Here is a 21,038-nt window from a genome sequence, read left to right as displayed (position 1 = left end):
TTGCTTTGGAAGACGATAATCAGGCATCCAAACCACATGACCGGTCCAATGAAGTTGACGTTGAAGAATCATTCCTTCGACACTGGTGATCTTTGCTTCTTCCAGTACACTGACATTAGCTCAGAGTTGCTATTAACTGTACATAAAAATCCTCAAGCATAATTCAGTCCTACTTTTTCCTTCGCTGTAATGGACTTTCAGTTCGGCCTGAGTCACTCTAGAACCTGATAAAGTGTTCCCAGACCCTCTTCCCATATGCTTGGTAGGTACCGGAAATGGAGAATTCAGAAATTTTAACAAGTCCCATCCTCTCTTTCAGACTGACCCTCCTTGTTCCTGACTGAATCCTGGAAATAATTAGTAACCCATTTATGCAATTTAGGAAATGGCTTAAAATAGCACCCCTGAAATTTCCTGGATATGTGAATATATACAAGTCACTTCCAATTGCCGAGTCTTGTTTACAAAGGCACGGCTACAAGAATGGCAGAGGCAGTTTTACTACTTTGTAAACGATTTTAAGTGTGTACAGTTACGCAGTGCGGTGCAGATTGAATTAAAAAGATACACCTTTGGAGAGAACTTATTTGGTAGTGTTTGCAGGTTTGCAAGACTTTTCAAATAATGCATGTTTCTTTAAAAAATAAATGAGTGACGAACAGATAAACATATATGGAATGGGCTTTTCTTTTTTTAGAGAAGGCAGACTATCTGAATACGAGTGACAAGACTGATCAGCGATTTGTGCCCTGGATATGCGTGCCTATCATGCAAATTACAAAGCTAGGCTCACAGCACAGGTGCAGAGCCTGCCCTGGCTTGTATCCTTAAGTAACATCTGTCTTCACCCCAACATTTTTCTGTGTATAAAATGAGGATTATTATTTCCCTTGTTCAATTAAGTGTGGCGAGAATTAAAAAGCATGATTCATATTTTACACAGTAAGGGCTGTAAAACGTGCAATTTTAATGCAGCTTTGTAAATTATTCTGTGAGAGCAGCAGTTCCTATTAACTAAATTGGGTTTTGCTTTATTTTGTCTTAGTCACCAAAGGTCCAGAAGCTCTCCATTAGAAGGCTCCTTGTTGAAATCATAGAATACCAGAGAAGAATTATGTAGCTTCCACTTGTCAATATTTTATTTTAACAGGGCAGGGCATTTCTGAAGTATGATAAATATTTAATCAAAAGGATTTCAGCCTTGTTGAAAAATGTTCACCTTCTGACCCAGCTTTCTGAAGGAAGCTTATGGAATGGATCCCATCCTCAATACACAGGTAGCGCCCAGGCTTCTTACTTACTCTTGGTAGATGAAAGCTTGGCACAGTTGAAGTTGTGTTTCGCTAGGCAAGCACTGAAAGGCTCTGTTTGTCTTCAAACATGCTTGTATCTGGAAGAAGAGAATATTTTATACTTAAAAGCTGGGCTCGTGGATGCCGCTGTATTAACTGTGTGCTGCTCATGCAACACTAGAAGCTTTCTGTCTTGAAGACCGTGGCTCAATTTATGGGATAACCAACCTCATATAACCAACATGCTTAAGTCTACTTAATACATGAAGGGGTTAACACCATAGAGTAAGCTGTCTTGCCAGGCTTAGCTAACTCACTCCCACCCAGCTTGGGAGGAACTAGGTAATCAGGCCTATTATTCTTCCCCAGTCTACATGAGAAACGTAACGTATAAAGAGGACTGAGTTGGTTGCTCCAAGCTGAGACAACATAGTTCTTACAAGCCACTCTTGAATTCCTAGAACAATAATTTACAAACTTCCACCACTGTAACTAAGCCAAGTTTTATTGCCTGTGCAACTTTTTCTGAATGCTGTATGGAAAAGCACCTGAATCTGAGCTTTGGAGAGTATGTAAATAAACCATTTTTAACTTCCCTAATAGGGAATTTTGGAAGGTCATATTTTAAGGTCTAACTGTTGGAATTCTGCCTGGGTCAGAGGAATGTGCCACAGCGTAGGCACCGGCAGATATTCCTGTCGACCTCCCTGCGTCTCCACTCTGCTGATAAGCAGGCGAGGTCCGGCGATTCTTCTCAGATGTATGAGAGGAACACACCGTTCTTCCTCTCTCCCCTTTGGTGTCCCCAGGGAGGGGAAAGAAGCAGACAGAAAGCTATTTACATCATTTATTTCTGCCTCTTACATCAGTACAGAGAATCATGTCTGCACTCAACAACAGCAAGAAGAAACTCCTCCCAAGTACATCCAGTACGGGTCATATGACACACACACACTGAGCTAACATCCGGTGCTCAGTACAGAATGGACTGCCCCTTTGTTCCCATGGCAACAGTCACAAACATCCTGTCTGGCTTTCCAGCCACAAGCAGCTGGCTGAGCTGCTAGAGCCTTTGCTTGCTGCAGCATTGGTGCTTTATGGTAACATACTCCCCCTAAAGTATCAATGTGTGCTGCGAGCAAAGCGTCATCCAGAGAAGAAAACAAACAGTTGTTATATTTATAACATTCCCCTGTTGTTTCAGTTCCACCCTTGGAACTACCCGCCACTGGTTTAACCAATGTACCTCTCTGGTTGTGTGACTTCGCATTACCTCGGTTAACAACTCTCTGTTGTGCCTTTGTCTCTGACTCAGACACAGCTTCAATCTGTCCTTGGTCGTTTACAATAGCAACATATGCAAGGTTAGCAAACTCCTTTGAATACCTCTTGGGTGGTACACCCTTCGTTGCTCTCTCAGACCTACGTAAAAGGTTCTGATCCTCTGTGCTCACTGGTTCAACCTTTGGACTCTGTCGAGAACCAGTAGCAATCAGTGGTTCATCCTCCTCTTCTGAGGGTCTAGTCATTATGTGAGATTTCCTCTCAATGACTGTTACAACTGAACTCTCTGAGCTATCAGTGTCATCATCAGTACTACTGAACTCAATAAGATCAAACTCATCATCATCATCATCATCAGAATCGTCACCTGTGGGAAATGTCTGTACTACCCGCTCTTGCTTTGGAGCACTCTCTAGGAACTTTGTGAGAATCACCTGACCAGATTCAGACAAAATTACTCTGTAGAGACCCTTTTCATAACCCACAAAAATGCCTCTGGCATTCTTTACACCACCTGGAGCTTCTGTTCTCACATGAGACCCGAAAACCTTAAAATAGGCAACAGAAGGTTTTCTATTGAATAGCTTCTCAAAAGGAGAACATCCCAACTCTGTTGAGACTTTTCTCAGCCACACATGAAGATAGGACGCTAGCGACTCGGCCCAATATACATGTGGCAAATGTGAACTCAACAATTGCGCATTCATCCCCTTTTGCAATTCTTTGTTCACTCTCACACAGACACCCCTGTTCCACGCTTCTTGCGAAACTGCCACTTTGTGTTCTATCCCTTTTCCATCCAGGAACTTCTGAAACTTCTGTAACAGAAAAATTTGCTTCTCATCTGTGAAAAGACAATCAATGTTAGCATCATGCATACTTTTAACCTTGTCACAAAACTCCTGAAACTTTTCTAAAGTTTCTTGCGGTTTCTCCATCATATAAACCCAAGAATAATTAGTGAAACAATCCACACACACAAGGTAATATTTTGCACCGCCTCTAGATGGTTCTAGAGGACCAATCACATCAGCATACACCCGCTGAAATGCTCTGTCGACCTTTTTCGTCACCTTCCTGGTGCTCACACTGGTCTTGGTCACCCCTGCAAGAGAGATTTCGATAGAAACAGAAGAATTACATATCATGTAATCACTTTGATCAAAAGTCAACAAATACAGTCCATCTTTCTCTTTGGCAGTAAGAAACAGTTCTCCATCTTTGTAGATCTTGCAGCTTTTAGCATCATAGGACAGTTTCAGTCCTTTCTTTGCAATCTGCGACACGCTCAGCAGATTAAATCTCAGTCCTGGAACCAGGTAAACATCGCTTATAGTCAAGTTCAGACTCTCAAGATACACAGTCCCAATTCCAGTCGCTTCCAACTCCTGACCGTTGGCCTGTTTCACAGTGAAGCTTTGCTTCTTCAACGTCGAAAACAGTCCTCTGTGCGGGCACATGTGAACCGTTGCGCCCGTGTCCATTATGAACGAGTTCCCAACATCTGGCGTGGTTCCTTTCGCCATCATAGCCTTTGCAGGTTTCACCTGGCACTTGGTACGGCTTTTGCCTGACGCCTGAGGCTTCGTAGAGCTGCTCTTTGCTCCTCTTGACTGGCGCGGCTTCTTACAGTTTCGCTGTAGATGCCCAGTCTGTCCACAATTGTAGCATCGGACAGCACTCAATGCTACACCATGCTCTCCAGTAGCATCAGCAGTGGGGGAATTAGAACTCTGTTCTTCCCTCCCCCTGTCTTTTTCTTCCAGTGCAGCAAGTCTGTCGTGTTCATTCAGGACCACAGCACAAACTCTCTCCGCGGTCAGCTGCGCGGCCGGTAGGGAACCAAGCTGACTGGCAACAACCTTGTAGGTGCGGCTAAGGCTGTTTATCATCATGAAGCAAAACACTTCCTCCTGAAGACGGAAATTGCGTTCCACCATCTGTTGACGCAGAAACTTCATTTCTGTCAGGTGCGCTTGAACATCTCCATCAGGCGCAAGTCTCAGATTGGTCAATTTCTCAAAATACAGCAACGCTGAAGAACCAGCATCTCTCTGATGCGTTGTACGCAGCGTGTCCCATACCTCTTTCGCATTTTCTAAATGCTGAACATGCACCAACTGATCATCTGAGACACACAGAATTATAGCAGTCCTGGCCCTTACATTCTGTGACTCCCAACCTCTGGTTGGTGCTGCAGGGATGGGGTTTTCAATTACATCAAAAAGCCTCTGATTCTGCAGCAGGGCCTTCATCTTTACAGACCAAGATGAATAATTGTCATTGGTTAAGGGAGGAGGGCAAGGCAAACCTCCCCCTTTCTTGGCATCCATCTTGAAGCCAAGCCTCCAGCTCACAATGTCAAACAAACTGTAAAATCCAACAGTTGTTTTTTTCTTTTCTCACGCAGCAAACTGCAAATTGTTTACGCTCTTTGCACCTGGCAGCTAAACTCAGGCTGCTATTGAAAAGTCCCTTCCAAGAGCTCGTAAACCTTGTAGCCAAAACATTCTCTGGTTTTGTTTCGCTTTCCCAGGCTTACACTCAGAGTCCAGCCCCTTTGCCAGTAACTTTCCAGGACCGTTACCTAGCAACAATGCATTTCAATAGGACATCTTATCTACCACAAAAATTTGTGGAATGCAGGCTTCAGCCTTCAAGCTGCAGGCCTCTTCTCCCGGAGCTTTTGTTTTCTTTGAAACGCAGCTCCGTGAACCAGGGAATTAATCTTCCTGCGTTCACACTTTTAGCCCGAAATGCAGCAGCATACCTTGAACTCCGTTGCTTGGAAAACACCTCTTCTTTCCACCAGCTGTCTGTGGAGCCTCTGGCTTCTTTCAGACGCTTCTCTTCCTCCTTGGAGCAGAGGAGGACAATCCACCAGCCTCTCATGCAGATGTCCGATGAATCGCAACCATCCGAAGGCTGCCACTGTTGGAATTCTGCCTGGGTCAGAGGAATGTGCCACAGCGTAGGCACCGGCAGATATTCCTGTCGACCTCCCTGCGTCTCCACTCTGCTGATAAGCAGGCGAGGTCCGGCGATTCTTCTCAGATGTATGAGAGGAACACACCGTTCTTCCTCTCTCCCCTTTGGTGTCCCCAGGGAGGGGAAAGAAGCAGACAGAAAGCTATTTACATCATTTATTTCTGCCTCTTACATCAGTACAGAGAATCATGTCTGCACTCAACAACAGCAAGAAGAAACTCCTCCCAAGTACATCCAGTACGGGTCATATGACACACACACACTGAGCTAACATCCGGTGCTCAGTACAGAATGGACTGCCCCTTTGTTCCCATGGCAACAGTCACAAACATCCTGTCTGGCTTTCCAGCCACAAGCAGCTGGCTGAGCTGCTAGAGCCTTTGCTTGCTGCAGCATTGGTGCTTTATGGTAACACTAACAACCTATATTTCCACATTTTAGTTTGCTGACTATTTTGTGATTTTAAATCTTTGCTGGGGTTCTCTCATCAAAGAGCACTTGCCCCAAACTTGGATCTTGGCATCCAGGAATTCTCCTTTTTATATTTTGTTTTTTTCCTTGCAGCAGGCACAATTCAGGCATGAACTATACTTTGGCATTTCAAGAATGAGCCACAAAGAGCATTGGGCTTACACTTCCATCTCTTCATTTAGACATGAGGGAGGTGTTTTATTTTGTTCTCATAGAGCCCACAGGGCAAGGCAGGTCAGTTATTGCAGCACCAAAGAGAGCTTCCTGTGAACAACTTGTTGCAGCAAGCACTGGAAGTGAATTGTGGCCTTTTGAGCCTCTGATTACAGTCCACTCTGTCTCAGAGAGCTAGAGACAAGAGCCAGCCTTCTGTCCCAGAGATGGGCACTTTTTCTGCGCTCCAACTACTGCACTCCCTGTGTTATCATACTGGGAGGAACTTGGTTCCTCAAAGCCTGAAGGAAACTGCTGATGAGTGTACTGGTTCTAGTTCTTTCAATCCTACTGCTGTGGGGTATAGTTCAGTGTTCTGCCAGCCAGCTCAGGTTTAAAAGGTAAAGGGACCCCTGACCATTAGGTCCAGTCGTGGCCAACTCGGGGGTTGCGGCACTCATCTCGCTTTATTGGCCGAGGGAGCCGGCATACAGCTTCCGGGTCGTGTGGCCAGCATGATTAAGCCGCTTCTGGTGAACCAGAGCAGCGCACGGAAACGCCGTTTACCTTCCTGCCGGAGCGGTACCTATTTATCTACTTGCACTTTGACGTGCTTTCGAACTGCTAGGTTGGCAGGAGCAGGGACCGAGCAACGGGAGCTCACCCCGTTGCGGGGATTCGAACCGCCGACCTTCTGATCGGCAAGTCCTAGGCTCTGTGGTTTAACCCACAGCTAATCACCAACATAAACTGTGCTCAGCTGGTAGCGCTATAATCTCTGACTCAGTGTCCTGGTCATTACTGGACTCTGCAGTCCACCATCATGTAAGTTACACCTGCTGAAATTATCTTTTCTATACAGCTGTTAAAGACCCTATCTGCCCACACTACTGTCCCAAATGGTAGTATTCTCTTTTATCTTTGAATCACACAATTTTCCTCACAGCATTTATGTAGAATAAAGGAATATCGGGTACTTCCATTGACAGAGGGGACGCTGAGGCAGAATTATAGAATATGCAAACACATGAAATTTAAATGAGCTGAATGAGCAGATTTGTCTCCCAGAAGAGCTGTCAAATCCTTAATTGCACAGCACACCAAAATCACTGGTTTTAATGTGGCAAGGACAGTCGTATGTACAGTGATCCCGTTATCATTCAAACCCATGTCACTGCTCATTTATTTCTGCCTGCCAAAATCTTTTCAATAACACGGTCTCCAATTTACTGAGATTCTACTTTCATGTGCCAAAACAGCTGTCCATGCCCCCCCCCCACCTCAGTCTGCCTGGCTAAATATGCCGGACTTGTTTTTCACATCTCCTTTTTCTATAGACCATAGGCTACTAACACCTTTTCAATACACTTCCCCTTAACTATAATTTATAACATTCTCTCCAACTCTGTGCTACAAGATTGTTATTGGAAAGGGGTAAGAAGCTGGCATTGAGTCACACAGTAAAGCCATTAGTGTCATCCCCTAAAATATAATTTCTGAACTCCAGAGATTGCCTAATAATTTGTGGGGTATGGTAGGGCTCACATTTCCTTCTTTCATTAAAGCTTCAAGGAATATCACAATGTGATAAGCAAAAGAAGATCACTTAGTATGCATCTAACTGTTAGAATTCCTGCTCCATGTTTGCAGTCATGGGATTTTTGTCTTTCACATGACGGTACAACCAGGCAGAACCCAAGGTTAAAATCTGTCCAGCCTTGCAACTAATTACTCAAAGGGTGGCAACTTACCCTGTTCCGGTTGCAAGCCACTCTATCCCTCTTCTCACTTCTGCTTGCCTCCTGGACCTGGGAGCAGGGTTAGCCCTCCCATGAGGCATGGTGGGGCAACAGGGGCAGCAGATCCAGCCTCCAAGGAACACATCCCATGTAGATCTTCACTCCCCACACACCCTGTTCCTAATGAAGAGCTTCATTCCCCTCCCTTCTACCCTGATGGGGGCATGGCTCTTTGTGGTTTGCCCCATGTGCCAAACTGTCTTGTGCTGGCCCTGCCTGGGAGATTGCAGGGTGGAAAGGAAGTGGCAGTGGGCAACTGGTTTACAAGAGTGGCTGGGGAAACCCAGCCAGATGGGCAGGGTATTAATAATAAATTTATTATTATTATACAATTTTAGAAAAAATCTAAATACAGTGGTACCTCGGGTTACATACGCTTCAGGTTACGGACTCCGCTAACCCAGAAATAGTGCTTCAGGTTAAGAACTTTGCTTCAGGATGAGAACAGAAATCGTGCTCTGGCGGCGTGGCAGCAGCAGGAGGCGTCATTAGCTAAAGTGGTGCTTCAGCTTAAGAACAGTTTCAGATTAAGAACGGACCTTCGGAACGAATTAAGTACTTAACCCAAGGTACCACTGTAACTGCATTAGCAACTATCAGTTGATGTATGGTTTGTTTTGTTATTACTGATAAAGGAACGCCCAACTATTTATATAAAACATGTTTAATGAGTCAAAGAAATACATATCTGGCATAGGATCTGATGCAAAAAGACATCATAGGTTGCTGATTGCTGCCTTAATAAACAAAGCAACACTTTGTTACGCAACTTTAAGAGGTAGAAAGTTTTGTCAATATTTGTCAGATGCCTTGCAATGAGACTTGCGTTTACAAAAAAGCTTTTTATATTGAAACGCTTAAACAAAAAAAAATCTATGAGCTCTAAAAGCCTGTTTATTTTACAGATAGCTAACAAAATGTTTCTTTATACATTAGTATGTGACAGGTGATTGTGCAGCTTGCTTATGGAGGAAGAGCTAAAACTATAACTTCCCCATAGAACCCCTTAGAGGATGGAGAGAAGAAAGATGCCCACCACTTATTAAATTTGAATCCTGCTTTTTACATCTCTAATCTATATTAGACAAACAGTGGAGACTCTCTGATAGAAACAGAAATAACTAAAGGCTGCTTTTGACTAAAGACTATCTCTTACCTTTCTCAAGAGGACTATGTTTTCCAGTGTCTCTAACATAAGTATGTGGCCAAAGTGGTTCTCTGTCATGACATACTACTTTGGAAGCTGGTCCTGCAGGATGCTGATTTTAGGTCCGCATTCCAAAGCACATTTATGTAGATGTAAGATTTTGATAGAGACATCACCTTGCCAACAAAGGTCCATATAGTTAAAGCTATGGTTTCCCCAGTAGTGATGTCTGGAAGTGAGAGCTGGACCATAAAGAAGGCTGATCACCAAAGAATTGATGCTTTTGAATTATGGTGCTGGAGGAGACTCTTGAGAGTCCCATGGACTGCAAGAAGATCAAACCTATCCATTTTTAAGGAAATCAACCCTGAGTGCTCACTGGAAGGACAGATCCTGAAGCTGAGGCTCCAATACTTTGGCCACCTCATGAGAAGAGAAGACTCCCTGGAAAAGACCCTGATGTTGGGGAAGATTGAGGGCACAAGGAGAAGGAGACGACAGAGAATGAGATGGTTGGACAGTGTTCTCGAAGCTACCAGCATGAATTTGACCAAACTGCGGGAGGCAGTGGAAGACAGGAGTGCCTGGCGTGCTCTGGTCCATGGGGTCACGAAGAGTCGGACACAACTAAACGACTAAACAACAAAGGTTTTGATCCCACTGGCTATACAGTGGTACCTTTGTTCCTGAATGGCTTGGCTTCCATACAAATCGGCTCCTGAATGCTGCAGACCCAGAAGTGAGTGTTCCAGTTTTCGAATGTTTTTCTGAAGCCAAATGTCTGATGCGGCTTCCTATTGAGTGCAGGAAGCTCCTGTAGCCAATCAGAAGCTGTGCCTTGGTTTTCGAATCTAGAGTTGAACAGACTACCAGAATGGAGTAAGTTCGAGAACCAAGGTACCACTGTATTATTATCTTTAATTTACAAAATGGTTGTCAGCTTCCAACTACTTAACCAATTCCTGATCCTGTAATTGGTTTACCACTGCCAGGATGTACCGTATGTGTTATCATCTGCTATTGGGTGGGGGAACTATTTGTTCTTTTAACATTGACAGAACTTTTGTTAAAACGTCAGCTACCTATTTGGGGATTTGGGGGCAAAATGAGAGAGAACTTTTTTTTAAAAAATGTATAAATAAGTATTGTAAACAAAATGCAGTACTGTGGCTAAATAGTTACACAAAAGCAATAATTACTTACAAATATAAGATGATAAATTCAGCACATGCCTTTCCATATTAATGCTTCAAATATTTTATTTATTCATTTATTATTTGCATTTTCAGCCTGTCATTCAACTAAAATATCACAAAATAACGTGCAATTAAAATAATACCACAAAAATGACTAATATCAATATTATCATATGATGACAATACATAGTATTTCTTCTCTCTTACCTTTAGAATGTCTTCCTGCCTTCTTTGGTTTGGACAAATATGTAACAGACGCTTAAGCTTTTCAAAACCTTTCTTTGGCTACACAAAGAAAATGCACACATTATACAATAGCCTTTTCATTGACTGTAGCTTAGCTATTCCCTAGTTACTTATACACACAGTATAAAGGCATTCATTCCAGTCATCGGTATCTCTTTCAACTCTATATTTGTATTGGTTTGACTGTTTTCTAAAAATGGGTTACAACATACTTTAGGGACATAATTCTTCAAGAACGCATTCCACATATATAATAGACCTCTGCATATCTTAGAAGTAAAACCCACTGAATTTAACAAAGATCATACCCAAACAAGCATCCCCAGAACCAAAGCCTGCTGTGAAAGATTTGTGAAACACTTTTGAGAGCAAAATTGCTCTGTCTATAGCAAACATGATCCCACAATTAGCCTAGACCCCTTGGAGATCCTGAGAGCACCATCCAGTTTCAGCCTATGGGATCATGTCTTTTTAAAAACTATTGTTCTTGGAGCATTCTTGCTCTCTAAGAGAGATTTGTTTTGTTTTTGTTAGCTTGGCAGGGGTGCTCCCCATGAGTCTAAGGTGTGCTTGGCGGATGTGCTCAGCTCTCCACAAGTAAAGAAAGACTCAAGTCTCCTTTGGTGAGAAATGAGGAGACAATGTTTGTATTGTTCCAGGTGAGTGGTGGGGTAGAAATGAGTCATTATACACACACACACACACACACACACACACACACATACACACACACACTCCCTTATTGGATTGTTCTTCAGTGGACCTATTTGCATATACATGATGATTGGTTGCTAAATACTCAGGGTTTTATTGAAGTGAAAACTGATTGGGTGGACTGATGTGGTGGGTGCAAAAAAAAGTGGTGGTTGAGTGACTGGGTATGATAGCATGGTTCCTGAATTTCTGGTTGTATTACATGTTAGGGCCTTTCAGTAATATCTATTTTTTTTTTTTGATAAATACAAATTATGTTGCATTTTGATGTATTTGGATATTTACGAGTTGCTTTTATGGGGTTGTTTTTGTACCTTATTTTGATTTAATTGTGTTGCTTAAAATGTTTTTAATAAAAAAAATAGATATAAATCATTTAAAGATTTATTTTCAATATAGAACAGCATAGAAGTTAAATAAAAATAAATCATACACATAAAATAACAATAAATAGCAGATTAATATAATAGTAGCATATACAGTAACTAGAATGGAGGAGGCGCAAGTGGATTGCAAAGCCCAAGTAAATAAAAACAGGTTTTAACAAGAGCCAGAAACATAATACTTATGCTGTGGCAAATGGAGCTGGAAGTTCTTTTTGCTCATGTAATGGGCTCTCTGGGTCCAACTCATTGTTTACTAGAAACACATCCAATTTTAGGTTTCGCCCTACATTATTCTAATCACTCTGTTCCCAAATAAAAACTTGATGTCCTTAACTTCTCCCAGTAATGAACTTAGTCCTGACATTAATAACATCAAAATAGAGCAAATCTGTAACTCTTTGGACTTAAGAGAAGGATAGAAATTTTCTGAATAAATTTTGCTCATCAAAAGCAACATTTTCCACTTTTTTAAAAAACAAAAATGTTAACAGAATTACACCTCATCTGTTAATGTTCATTATAAAAGTGCTATATTAATAGTGTCAAATCATTTGATTTGCTCTGCCAGAAAAATAAGTGCTTTGGATGGGGTATGCCAGCCAGCAATAGGCAATGGGCATGACATTACAAAATATTATGTTCCGTGCAAATGCTTACAACTGAGAAACGATCCCCTAAATAGCACTTGGCACCATTACTTCCACTTTGCAGGTAGGGAAATAAGGCTGAGTTTATGATCTGACACTTGGGTCAGTCAATGGCAGAAACTAGAATGGAGTTTTTCTGGGTATGTATCCAACATTCAGGGTAATTAATCATGCTGACTTCAAACCTAGAGATGCACTTGAATTTATCATTTATACCCCACTCTTCAGGCTGGGTTTCCCCAGCCACTCTGGGCGGCTCCCAACAGAACACTAAAAACAGAATAAAACTTCAAACATTAAAAACTTCCCTAAACAGGGCACTGCAGTTCATTGTATTTCCCCCTCCCCCAACAACACACAATGTAGAAATAATTTAATTTGAACATTATTTAAATCTAACAGAATTCTTCATATAGAAATAAACTTGTATGGGTATAAAATGTGGCCCATTTGCACCCCAGATTGTATTCCATAATCAGCTCTGAATTGCCCCAGTAATAACAGCACCAGATAGAGAGAAGACATTTCAGGTTTTCCAAGCAATTAACATATATATATGATCTAAGTACTCCTTACAAGAGTATTGAAGCACAGGACAGTATTACTATCCTCGTATTATAAATGGATGGCAGACTGATTATGGCTAGCAGGCAAGAGACACAGCAACCAGGCTTTTAGAGATTTAAGGATTCATGAAACATAAAAAAATACTCACAAATTGTTTTTTAGAATAATCACTGACATTGAACAAGAAGTCACTTTTGAAGTTCATCTGCCTCTCCAGGTAAAATGTTGCCCATTGCACTGCCTGACTCCTTTCAATATATCTGCACAAGAAAAAAAAAGTGTGGCATTGGCTATTCTGGAGTAAAGAGCTTACACAATATTTATCTATTTTTATTCGTATTTAGCTCTTTCTCAAAAGACATTGTGGTTTGCCTGTCAGTATACTTTTATTTTATTTTTTTTAAAAAAATTCTAATTATTGAGAGCAGCAAAAATTTCCCAGTGTTAATCAAGATAAATAAATGGTACATACAACAGCTATAATAAGGTGAAGATAAAGCAATACTTAAATAAGGCAGATACAAAGATACAGGGCTCATGTGCTAACTTGGTAAATTATAAGGAAGTTATTTAAACCATAGAGAAAAAGCGTACAATTGAATCATCTTTTGAATATTCTGAAACACCTGTATTTAATCAGTAATTTGAATGTTTCATTGCGAATTTTTGTAACTGCTTAGAGGTTTCTAACAATCAAGCATTATATAAATTTTGTTAAATAAACAAAAAAAAATTATACTTGTATATTCTTGCTTGTTGTTAGCCTTCCCCGCCCCCCCGGCAAGAGGCTTCACCCTCCTTGCATATTGGTAAAATTGCCAGAATAAGTACGTTTTACTGTCAGTTCTGTAAACACCGAATTCTTCTAACTAAAACCAACTATTGAGCTGATTTCAGTCTACAGAGTGTTCAAACTTTAAAACTTTCAATTTAACAGATTATTTTCAACTGGCATTTTGTTAGTCCATCTTATTCAGAAAAAAAGGCAGTGTGTGAAACATTATTCTTGCATCTCAGTAATTTGTACATTAAACAAACAAACAAACTTTGACAGTACAGTGGTACCTTGGTTGTCGAACGGCTTGGCTCCCAAACAAATTGGCTCCCGAGTGCCGCAAACCCGCAAGTGAGTGTTCTGGTTTGCAAACGTTTTTTGGAAGTCGAATGTCCGACGCAGCTTACGCAGCTTTCGATTGAGTGCAGGAAGCTCCTGCAGCCAATTGGAAGCCGTGCCTTGGTTTTTGAACAGTTCTGGGAGTTGAATGGACTCCCGGAACGGATTAAGTTTGACAACCAAGGTACCTCTGTAGTTTCATATTAAGCAAAGCACTGATGAACCAGTGTCAATGCACAGCCAGGGTGTAGTAGTAACAAAGCAGTAGCATGCAAGCTTCACACTGTTTTGGGGTCCCATAAGAACTCCTTTGACATCCAGGCTGTAATTCCCTGGGAAGAACTACCAATTGTAGAAACAAGGAGAAGAGGAAGGCTGGGGACAGGCAGGCATCCCTGAATATTTGTTAAAAGAGCAATCAGACTGCATTCCTCTGTACAATTGCTTTAGAATAAGCATTGGTGAACTCAGCAGGATCTTCTTTTGAGTTAAACAAGCATAGAATTTCACTACCTGTAATTAGAGACTACCGGTAATTTAATATGGTAGGGAACAAACTTCTGCAGGCAGCAATGCACGTGACATTTAAGCCGAGGTACATTTTTCCAAGTTACCGAGGTGAGAGCTCAAGATAATGGGAACGCAAACAAACAAACAAAACAGCACATACTGAAAGCTGTATTTTTAAATGTTTTTATTAAGATTTTCCTGGGTAATAACAGAATGTACAGAGTCTCTGCTTTCAAGTCATTGAATTAGTCAAACAAAACAGTCATATTCGAGGTAAGACATTATCGTTATAGGAAATATGAGGCTATCGGAAAAGAGACATGGGAAAAGAGGGGTGGAAAGGGGAAGACAGTGAAACTGCATTCTTGTCTTCTTCTTCTTTGGCGATCACTTGTAGCCGAGTAAGATTGTCTTACCTAAACATGGTCTTAACAGTGTGTCCGTAAGTGACTGTGGAGGCCAATTCTGGATCCACACGTCCTTCCACAGTGGGGACATTGGTTTCCGGGTGGGAGTTGATCACGGTGTGGATTTGCCAAGCGTGCCTTCCTCCTAGTACGTTTCTCCCTTGCGTCCTGAGTTCGAGTGTCTTCAAAGCCCATGACACCTTTGGTAAAGGCTGTTCTTCAACTGGAGCGCTCGCAGGCCAGTGTTTCCCAGTTTCATGTGCAAAGCTTTTTGTGTCAGCATTATGTAGACAGATATTTTATTCTGCTGGTGCTGTGAGAGTCTGGAGGGTGCTGGGTGTGACAGGTTGCGTGTGTTTTGTTTGTATGTGTGTTGTGGGGTCAAATTAAGCATATCAATTTGTACGCTGTTGCAGGGAATAGGTCTTGCTAGCTTGCAAATGTATTTGAATGCAATTCATTATTACTTTCTGGGTTCAGATACGCCTCCTTCCACTCAGCCCAACAGCAGCCATCCCAGAGATAGCTGCTATATGAGTGTCCATCCATCAACAGGTGATGGAATGGATGGGGTTGGACTGGATGACCCTCAGGATTCCCTCCAACTCTGTGACTTATTTCTTACTTCCTGGGTTTATTCGCAATGCAATCCATGCCTACTCAGAAGAAAGCCTTAACATGGTGGCAGCGTAAAGATGCACCCCTAAACGCACTTTGCTGACTCTCAAAGTCCCACTGAACCTAGTGAGGCTTGCTTCCAAGTAAACATTAGGCTGAACACTTCCTAAAGTGAGAAGACTGCCTAGATGCAGCTTCGCCATCCACCCAAATGTATGAGATCTGTGTGTTTATTTAATAATTTGGAGGGTGGGGAGTTTTCCACAGCCATTCCAGGGAGTCAGCTCTCTGAAATCTAGCTCTAAATCAACGAGTCAGGAGTTCTAGATCTTTTGACCTAACTTGTTTATTAACTAAAAGAGTCGTGCAAACGCCTCTCTTTAGCCGTGGCTCCCGTGGGGCGGAAAGAAAGGCGCGCGCGCGTATGTGCAATAGTCCCAGGGCATGCACAGAGCGCACAACTATCCCCCCCCCCCCATTGGCCAAGGTGCTGAAACAACTGGCCTCCCGCCTCCTCAGCATGCGGGTCTCAAGGGGAGACGGAGTGGAGCCGGCCGAGGGCGAGTTACCTTTTCCTGTTCAGCAGCAGCCCGCAGAGATGGGCGGCGGCGGCGGCTGCTCGGCGGAACCGTCGGCGTCCCGGCGCCTCTCCCTGGCGAGGAAGCGCAAAGGAGGCGGGCGCGGGAGAGCGATCCCCATCCGGGGAGAGAGGGTTTGCCTCTCGCTGCGAGGCGGCCATGGCTCCGTCTCCAACACTTCGTGGGGAGGAGCAGCCTCGGGCTCATTCCTGTGGCAACACGAAGGCGGGACAGGGAAGCCTTGGGCATGTTTTTCGCCCTGGGCGCACGGGCGGGAACGGGAACACGCCCTGCGGCGCGGAAACCCCGCGCAACGCGGAAAGAATCTTTACAACAGCCGGTGTTCTCCTTCCTTCCTCTGGACAGGTTCCGTGTCTTAAAACAGCTGCGCGTAGTAGAACTTCAACAGGTGGAGGGGCTTCCCCTTACACCGCATTTGCGTGCGAGGAGAAGCTGCACCAGTTGAACTTCTGCCTGCCGCCAAGTGACTCTGTTAGGCCAGTTCAGAGTTTAGGACTTGCCAATCAGAAGGTCGGCAATTCGAATCCCCGCGACGGGGTGAGCTCCTGTTGCTCGGTCCCTGCTCCTGCCAACCTAGCAGTTCGAAAGCACGTCAAAGTGCAAGTAGATAAATAGGTACCGCTCTGGCAGGAAGGTAATTGACGTTTCCATGCGCTGCTCTGGTTCGCCAGAAGTGGCTTAATCATGCTGGCCACATGACCCGGAAGCTGTCTGTGGACAAACGCCGGCTCCCTCGGCCTATAGAGCCAGATGAGCGTGCAACCTCAGAGTCGGTCACGACTGGACCTAACGGTCCGGGGTTCCTTTACCTTTACCCTTAAGAGAGATGACCCCCCTTGTTGCTTCTTCCACCTTCTGGGAAATGACACTGTCAGCAAGCCACTGATGATCGTCTTCCAAAGCAATTACTCTATTCCAAACATAAGCATAATGCTGGTGGTCAGCAAAAGAGGTTCAAAGACTCTCTCAAGGCAAATCTAAAAAAAATGTAGTATAGACACCTACAATTGGGAAACACTGGCCGGCAAGCCCTCCAATTGGAGAACAGCCTTTCCCAAAGGTGTCGTGGGTTTTGAAGACACTCAAACTCAGGACACAAGGGAGAAACGTGCTAAGAGGTAGGCACGCCTGGCAAACCCTCACTATGACCAACTCCTGCCTGGAAACCTATGTCCCCACTGTAGAGGGATGTGTGGATCCAGAATTGGCCTCCACAGTTATTTATGGACTCACTTTTAAAACCGTGTTTATGGAAGACAATCTTACTTGGCTATGAGTGCTCGCCAAAAAAGAAGAGAGAGGCATTTGTTGCACTTTGCATTCTTGGCAGAGTTTGGATTCCAGCAGATATCAGGGTAGCTGAAGTCTCCCATGACTATTATGTCTCTCTCTCCTTTTTTGAACCTTTGATAATCTGCTTTAGGAAGGCATTATCCAAGTCCTCTTGGAAGTCTATAGCAGAAACCCACATTAAGGTCACGGTTGCGTCCCTCTCCTGCAATTTTTTTACCAATATACTCTCAATCTACCTTCCATGCTCCAAGTCATCCTTAAACACAAATTCTTTATAAAATTCTATACCAAGCATTCAGGAAACTGCTGTGAAAATACACCTTTCACACATGGTTGCTTGCAGTTCAATAGTACAGTACTCATGTTTATGCACAGGTGTCTTTGAGGGCGATATAAAAGTGTATGGAGAAGAAACATAATTCAGTTACAAAGCTGAGGTGGTCATCAGAAGTAAGACCAGCTGAGGGCCAAACTACACATGATGCATGAAATGGCAGCCCAAAGGCTATAAAGGTAAAGGGACCCCTGACCAGTCGTGGCCGACTCTGGGGTTGCAGCACTCATCTTGCTTTATTGGCCGAGGGAGCCGGCATACATGTGGCCAGCATGACTAAGCCACTTCTGGCGAACCAGAGCAGCACACGGAAACGCCGTTTACCTTCCTGCCAGAGTGGTACCTATTTATCTACATGCACTTTGACATGTTTTCAAACTGCTAGGTTGGCAGGAGCAGGGACCGAGCAACAGGAGCTCACCCCGTTGCAGGGATTCGAACCGCCAGCCTTCTAATTGGGAAGTCCTAGGCTCTGTGGTTTAACCCACAGTGCCACCTGCATCCCTTTGGCTTGAAAAGCCACTTTAGGAGATAATTTATTTGTCAGGTGAGGAAAGGATTGGCACCCCCTCCCCACTAATGCTTCCCCCCTCTCAGTGACTTCCTCCTGAAGCAGATTTTCAAAATAAAATGGGTCATCACGTGGATGTTTCATTAGTTTTGTCTATATGAACATGAGTGCAGTGGTACTTACGCCTTACTCCGATTGTTCTATTTGTGTAACATAGAAAGCGGATGAGAGATCATTTTAAACGGAAGGCACATTCAACCTAGTAAATACTCCATGCAGCAGAGAAAATGCAAAACTGATTTAAATATCATTTGTGAAAATGGCTTAAATGTGCTGTTAATAGCCTCCCTGGAGGAGTGGGGGAGTTAGAAAAGAGAAAGCAATTCTGCTAATGAGCAAGGAGATGAATTAAAGATATTATTTAAAATCAATAGTGTTTACAGATGCTCTTTCCACTCAGGTCGTCAGCTGAGGGTAGCTTGCCAGTCTAGCACTTTTTGAGCACACACACACCCCAATGGGGCTAATCCCTCTGAAAAACAGGAGATATGTTGTGTTGAACCCATCATGCAAAATATAGAGCTTAGAGCAGGGGTCGGCAAGGCTTACTGGGCATGGGCTGGATCACTCCCACAGAGATCATCTGTGGGCCAGACCGGCGCAGCGCAACGCCAGAAATCATGTCTGCACATGTCTATTGTGCCAGAAATCACTTCTGCACGTGCCCAAACGCCGAAAAGCGCTTCTGCGCAGGCGCAATTTTTGGCATCTGGTCATGTGCAGAAGCGATTTCCGGAGCTGCGGAAGAGAGTCCCAGTGCTGTGCTGTGCCAATTTAGCACAGCACATGGGGACTCAACGAGCGGACGGCTTGGTTCAGGAGTGGCTTATGGGCCGGTTAAGTGACCCCCCCCCATGGGTCACTTTCGGCCCATCGGCCTTAGGTTGCCGACTTCTGGCTTAGAGCCATGGTTCTCAACATGAAGCACACGCCCCACAAGGGGGGCAATTTGATTTTTAAGGAGGCATTTTGGAAGCTTGTTTAGACCAAGTTAATGGCCTTTTAGGCTTCCTCCACATGAATAGGAGTTCACTTTTTGAATAATTAGAATTATATGTCATGGGGGGGGCGGATCAGCATTTTAGAGATGCTTAGGTGGGGCATGGCAAAAAAAAAAAAAGGCTGGGAACCACTGGCTTAGAGAGAAATGAAGCAGGGGGAAGTCATTAAGACTACAGAGAATTGAATGATTTCAAAAATATTTGTGGAAGGAATTAGCTTTGGGAAAGGGCGAACAAAATGTTTCATAAACGAAATGTTTTGCAACATTTGTATAGCATTGGGACAAAACTCTAGCATGGAAAGGGTTACATGAGAAAAACCAGCTTTCCAGAATTACTATAACCCGGATGGTGGATTCTTTTTCCCCCTGGTGTCCTGAGAGTGAAGATCTGGATTTAGTGCTGAAGCCCTTTCTGAACTGGCAGGTGGTTTCAGAGCCAGAACTGTCTGGCTTCCCTTCATTTCTGAAGCGATGCACGTAGACTTGTGGCAAAAGTTAAGTGTTCGGGAACAGCAGCGGCACTGCAGATGAGGGCGGGTGAAGAGATGTAGCTCCTGCTCCTGTCTCTTCTTTCGCCAGTGGTAATATCCTTAATGGAAGATCATCTCAATCAATACCTCCAGGCAGCTGTTAACTGACTGGGATAATGGAATCAAAATGAGTTAGTGCGAATGGGGCTTCCTCGCTGCTCTGGTATTAAAGATGCCTCTGCCCTGTGAGAGTCAGGGGGCTGCTGAGACCCACAGAAGACAATCTCTCTTCACATCAGCAAACTATGTCAGAGAAGAGGAGCCTCTTTTGCTGGGCAGGACTCTGAATGGGGCCGCTGGTCTTCTGGCCAACAAGCTGGGAGCTGTGGCCTGATTGCCGTGTGACACTGAACTCAGGTCCTAACTCCTGGAGGGACTCTAGAAGGAAGAAGGAGAAGAGGTGTGGAAACAAAACATCTGCCTGGGTCGCTCGTGATCAAAGCCAAGGCAATGTCATCGTTGGTGAAAGAGGACCTCAACAAGAAGCTGTTCAAATCCCTTGGGCAAAGGTTGTATGAGTTCATTGAAGTTGAGTGTTCGGGCAAGGATCGCTTCTACCTCTGTGCTTCAGGTAAATAGGAAAGGGCCTAACATGGTCCAGGCTACAGCTATCCAACCTGGTGTAGGGACTAAGAGTGTGAGTTGGGAGCCAGAAATTTCTGATTCAAAGCTCTCCTTAGTCATGAACTAATGTGGCGCCTTGTAGAGAAACCACAGTTCTCTCAGCCTCAGTCTATCTGCAGCAGAAAGGTAATATAACGGACGGATATAATGTGTGTGGGATGCTTTGAAAAAATCCAACACAAATGTTAAATATTTATATTTGACAGGGGATCTCCTGGCTGCAATTTCATGCCATTTCCAATAAACCTGATGTATTCTGATTAATGGTATTTATTTCCAAGTAAGGCAGCAGTCTTAAGCACATCTGCTTGGAATTATGAAATCAATGAAATTTTCTTCAAAGCAAATGTGATGGGGATTGGACTTTGAAAGTGTTTAGAGTTAAGAGGCTGGTGCTTCCCACAAGTCCAAGAAAAAGAATAGTAATCTAGTTTTGCAGTAAATTTTAATGCATGGTTACTCGGAATTCAGTTGTACTCCTACTCCTAAATAGGGGGTTTTAGCTGATAGCTTGAGTTTGTTTGTAAATGCTTATTTACATCTCA

At 43.6% G+C, this 21,038-nt stretch overlaps 2 protein-coding genes across 6 annotated transcripts in view; one reads left to right on the top strand and one right to left on the bottom strand.

Annotated features, from left to right (window-relative positions):
• Positions 1-16,278, bottom strand: part of LOC308485978 (uncharacterized protein) — a gene marked incomplete at its 5' end in the record, with an annotated part of 44,986 nt that extends 28,708 nt beyond the window's left edge. Inside the window, 4 exons of the mRNA XM_081022206.1 lie at positions 1,302-1,390; positions 10,538-10,615; positions 13,039-13,150; positions 16,109-16,278. Of these exons, the coding sequence (XP_080878332.1) occupies positions 1,302-1,390; positions 10,538-10,615; positions 13,039-13,150; positions 16,109-16,278 (449 nt within the window). The remainder of the gene's footprint in view (positions 1-1,301; positions 1,391-10,537; positions 10,616-13,038; positions 13,151-16,108) is intronic.
• Positions 1-21,038, top strand: part of EXOC1L (exocyst complex component 1 like) — a 113,138-nt gene that overhangs the window by 85,797 nt on the left and 6,303 nt on the right. Inside the window, exon 1 of one of the 5 annotated variants that reach the window (XM_081020595.1) lies at positions 14,775-14,787. The exons of 3 other annotated variants lie outside the window; for them this stretch is intronic. Coding sequence is in view for 1 of the 2 variants with exons in the window: in XM_081020592.1 (XP_080876718.1) it covers positions 20,320-20,440 (121 nt within the window). In the remaining variant the exon portion in view is untranslated. Of the gene's footprint in view, positions 1-14,774; positions 14,788-20,134; positions 20,441-21,038 lie in introns of those variants that run through there. One more of the 5 variants, XM_081020592.1, reaches the window with a different exon arrangement.

Source organism: Podarcis pityusensis (assembly GCF_964106645.2).
Source record: "Podarcis pityusensis genome assembly, chromosome: 9".
Taxonomy (NCBI): Eukaryota; Metazoa; Chordata; class Lepidosauria; order Squamata; family Lacertidae; genus Podarcis; species Podarcis pityusensis.
The sequence above is the reverse complement of the archived record's forward strand: the minus strand, read 5'-3'. Positions and strand labels throughout refer to the sequence as shown.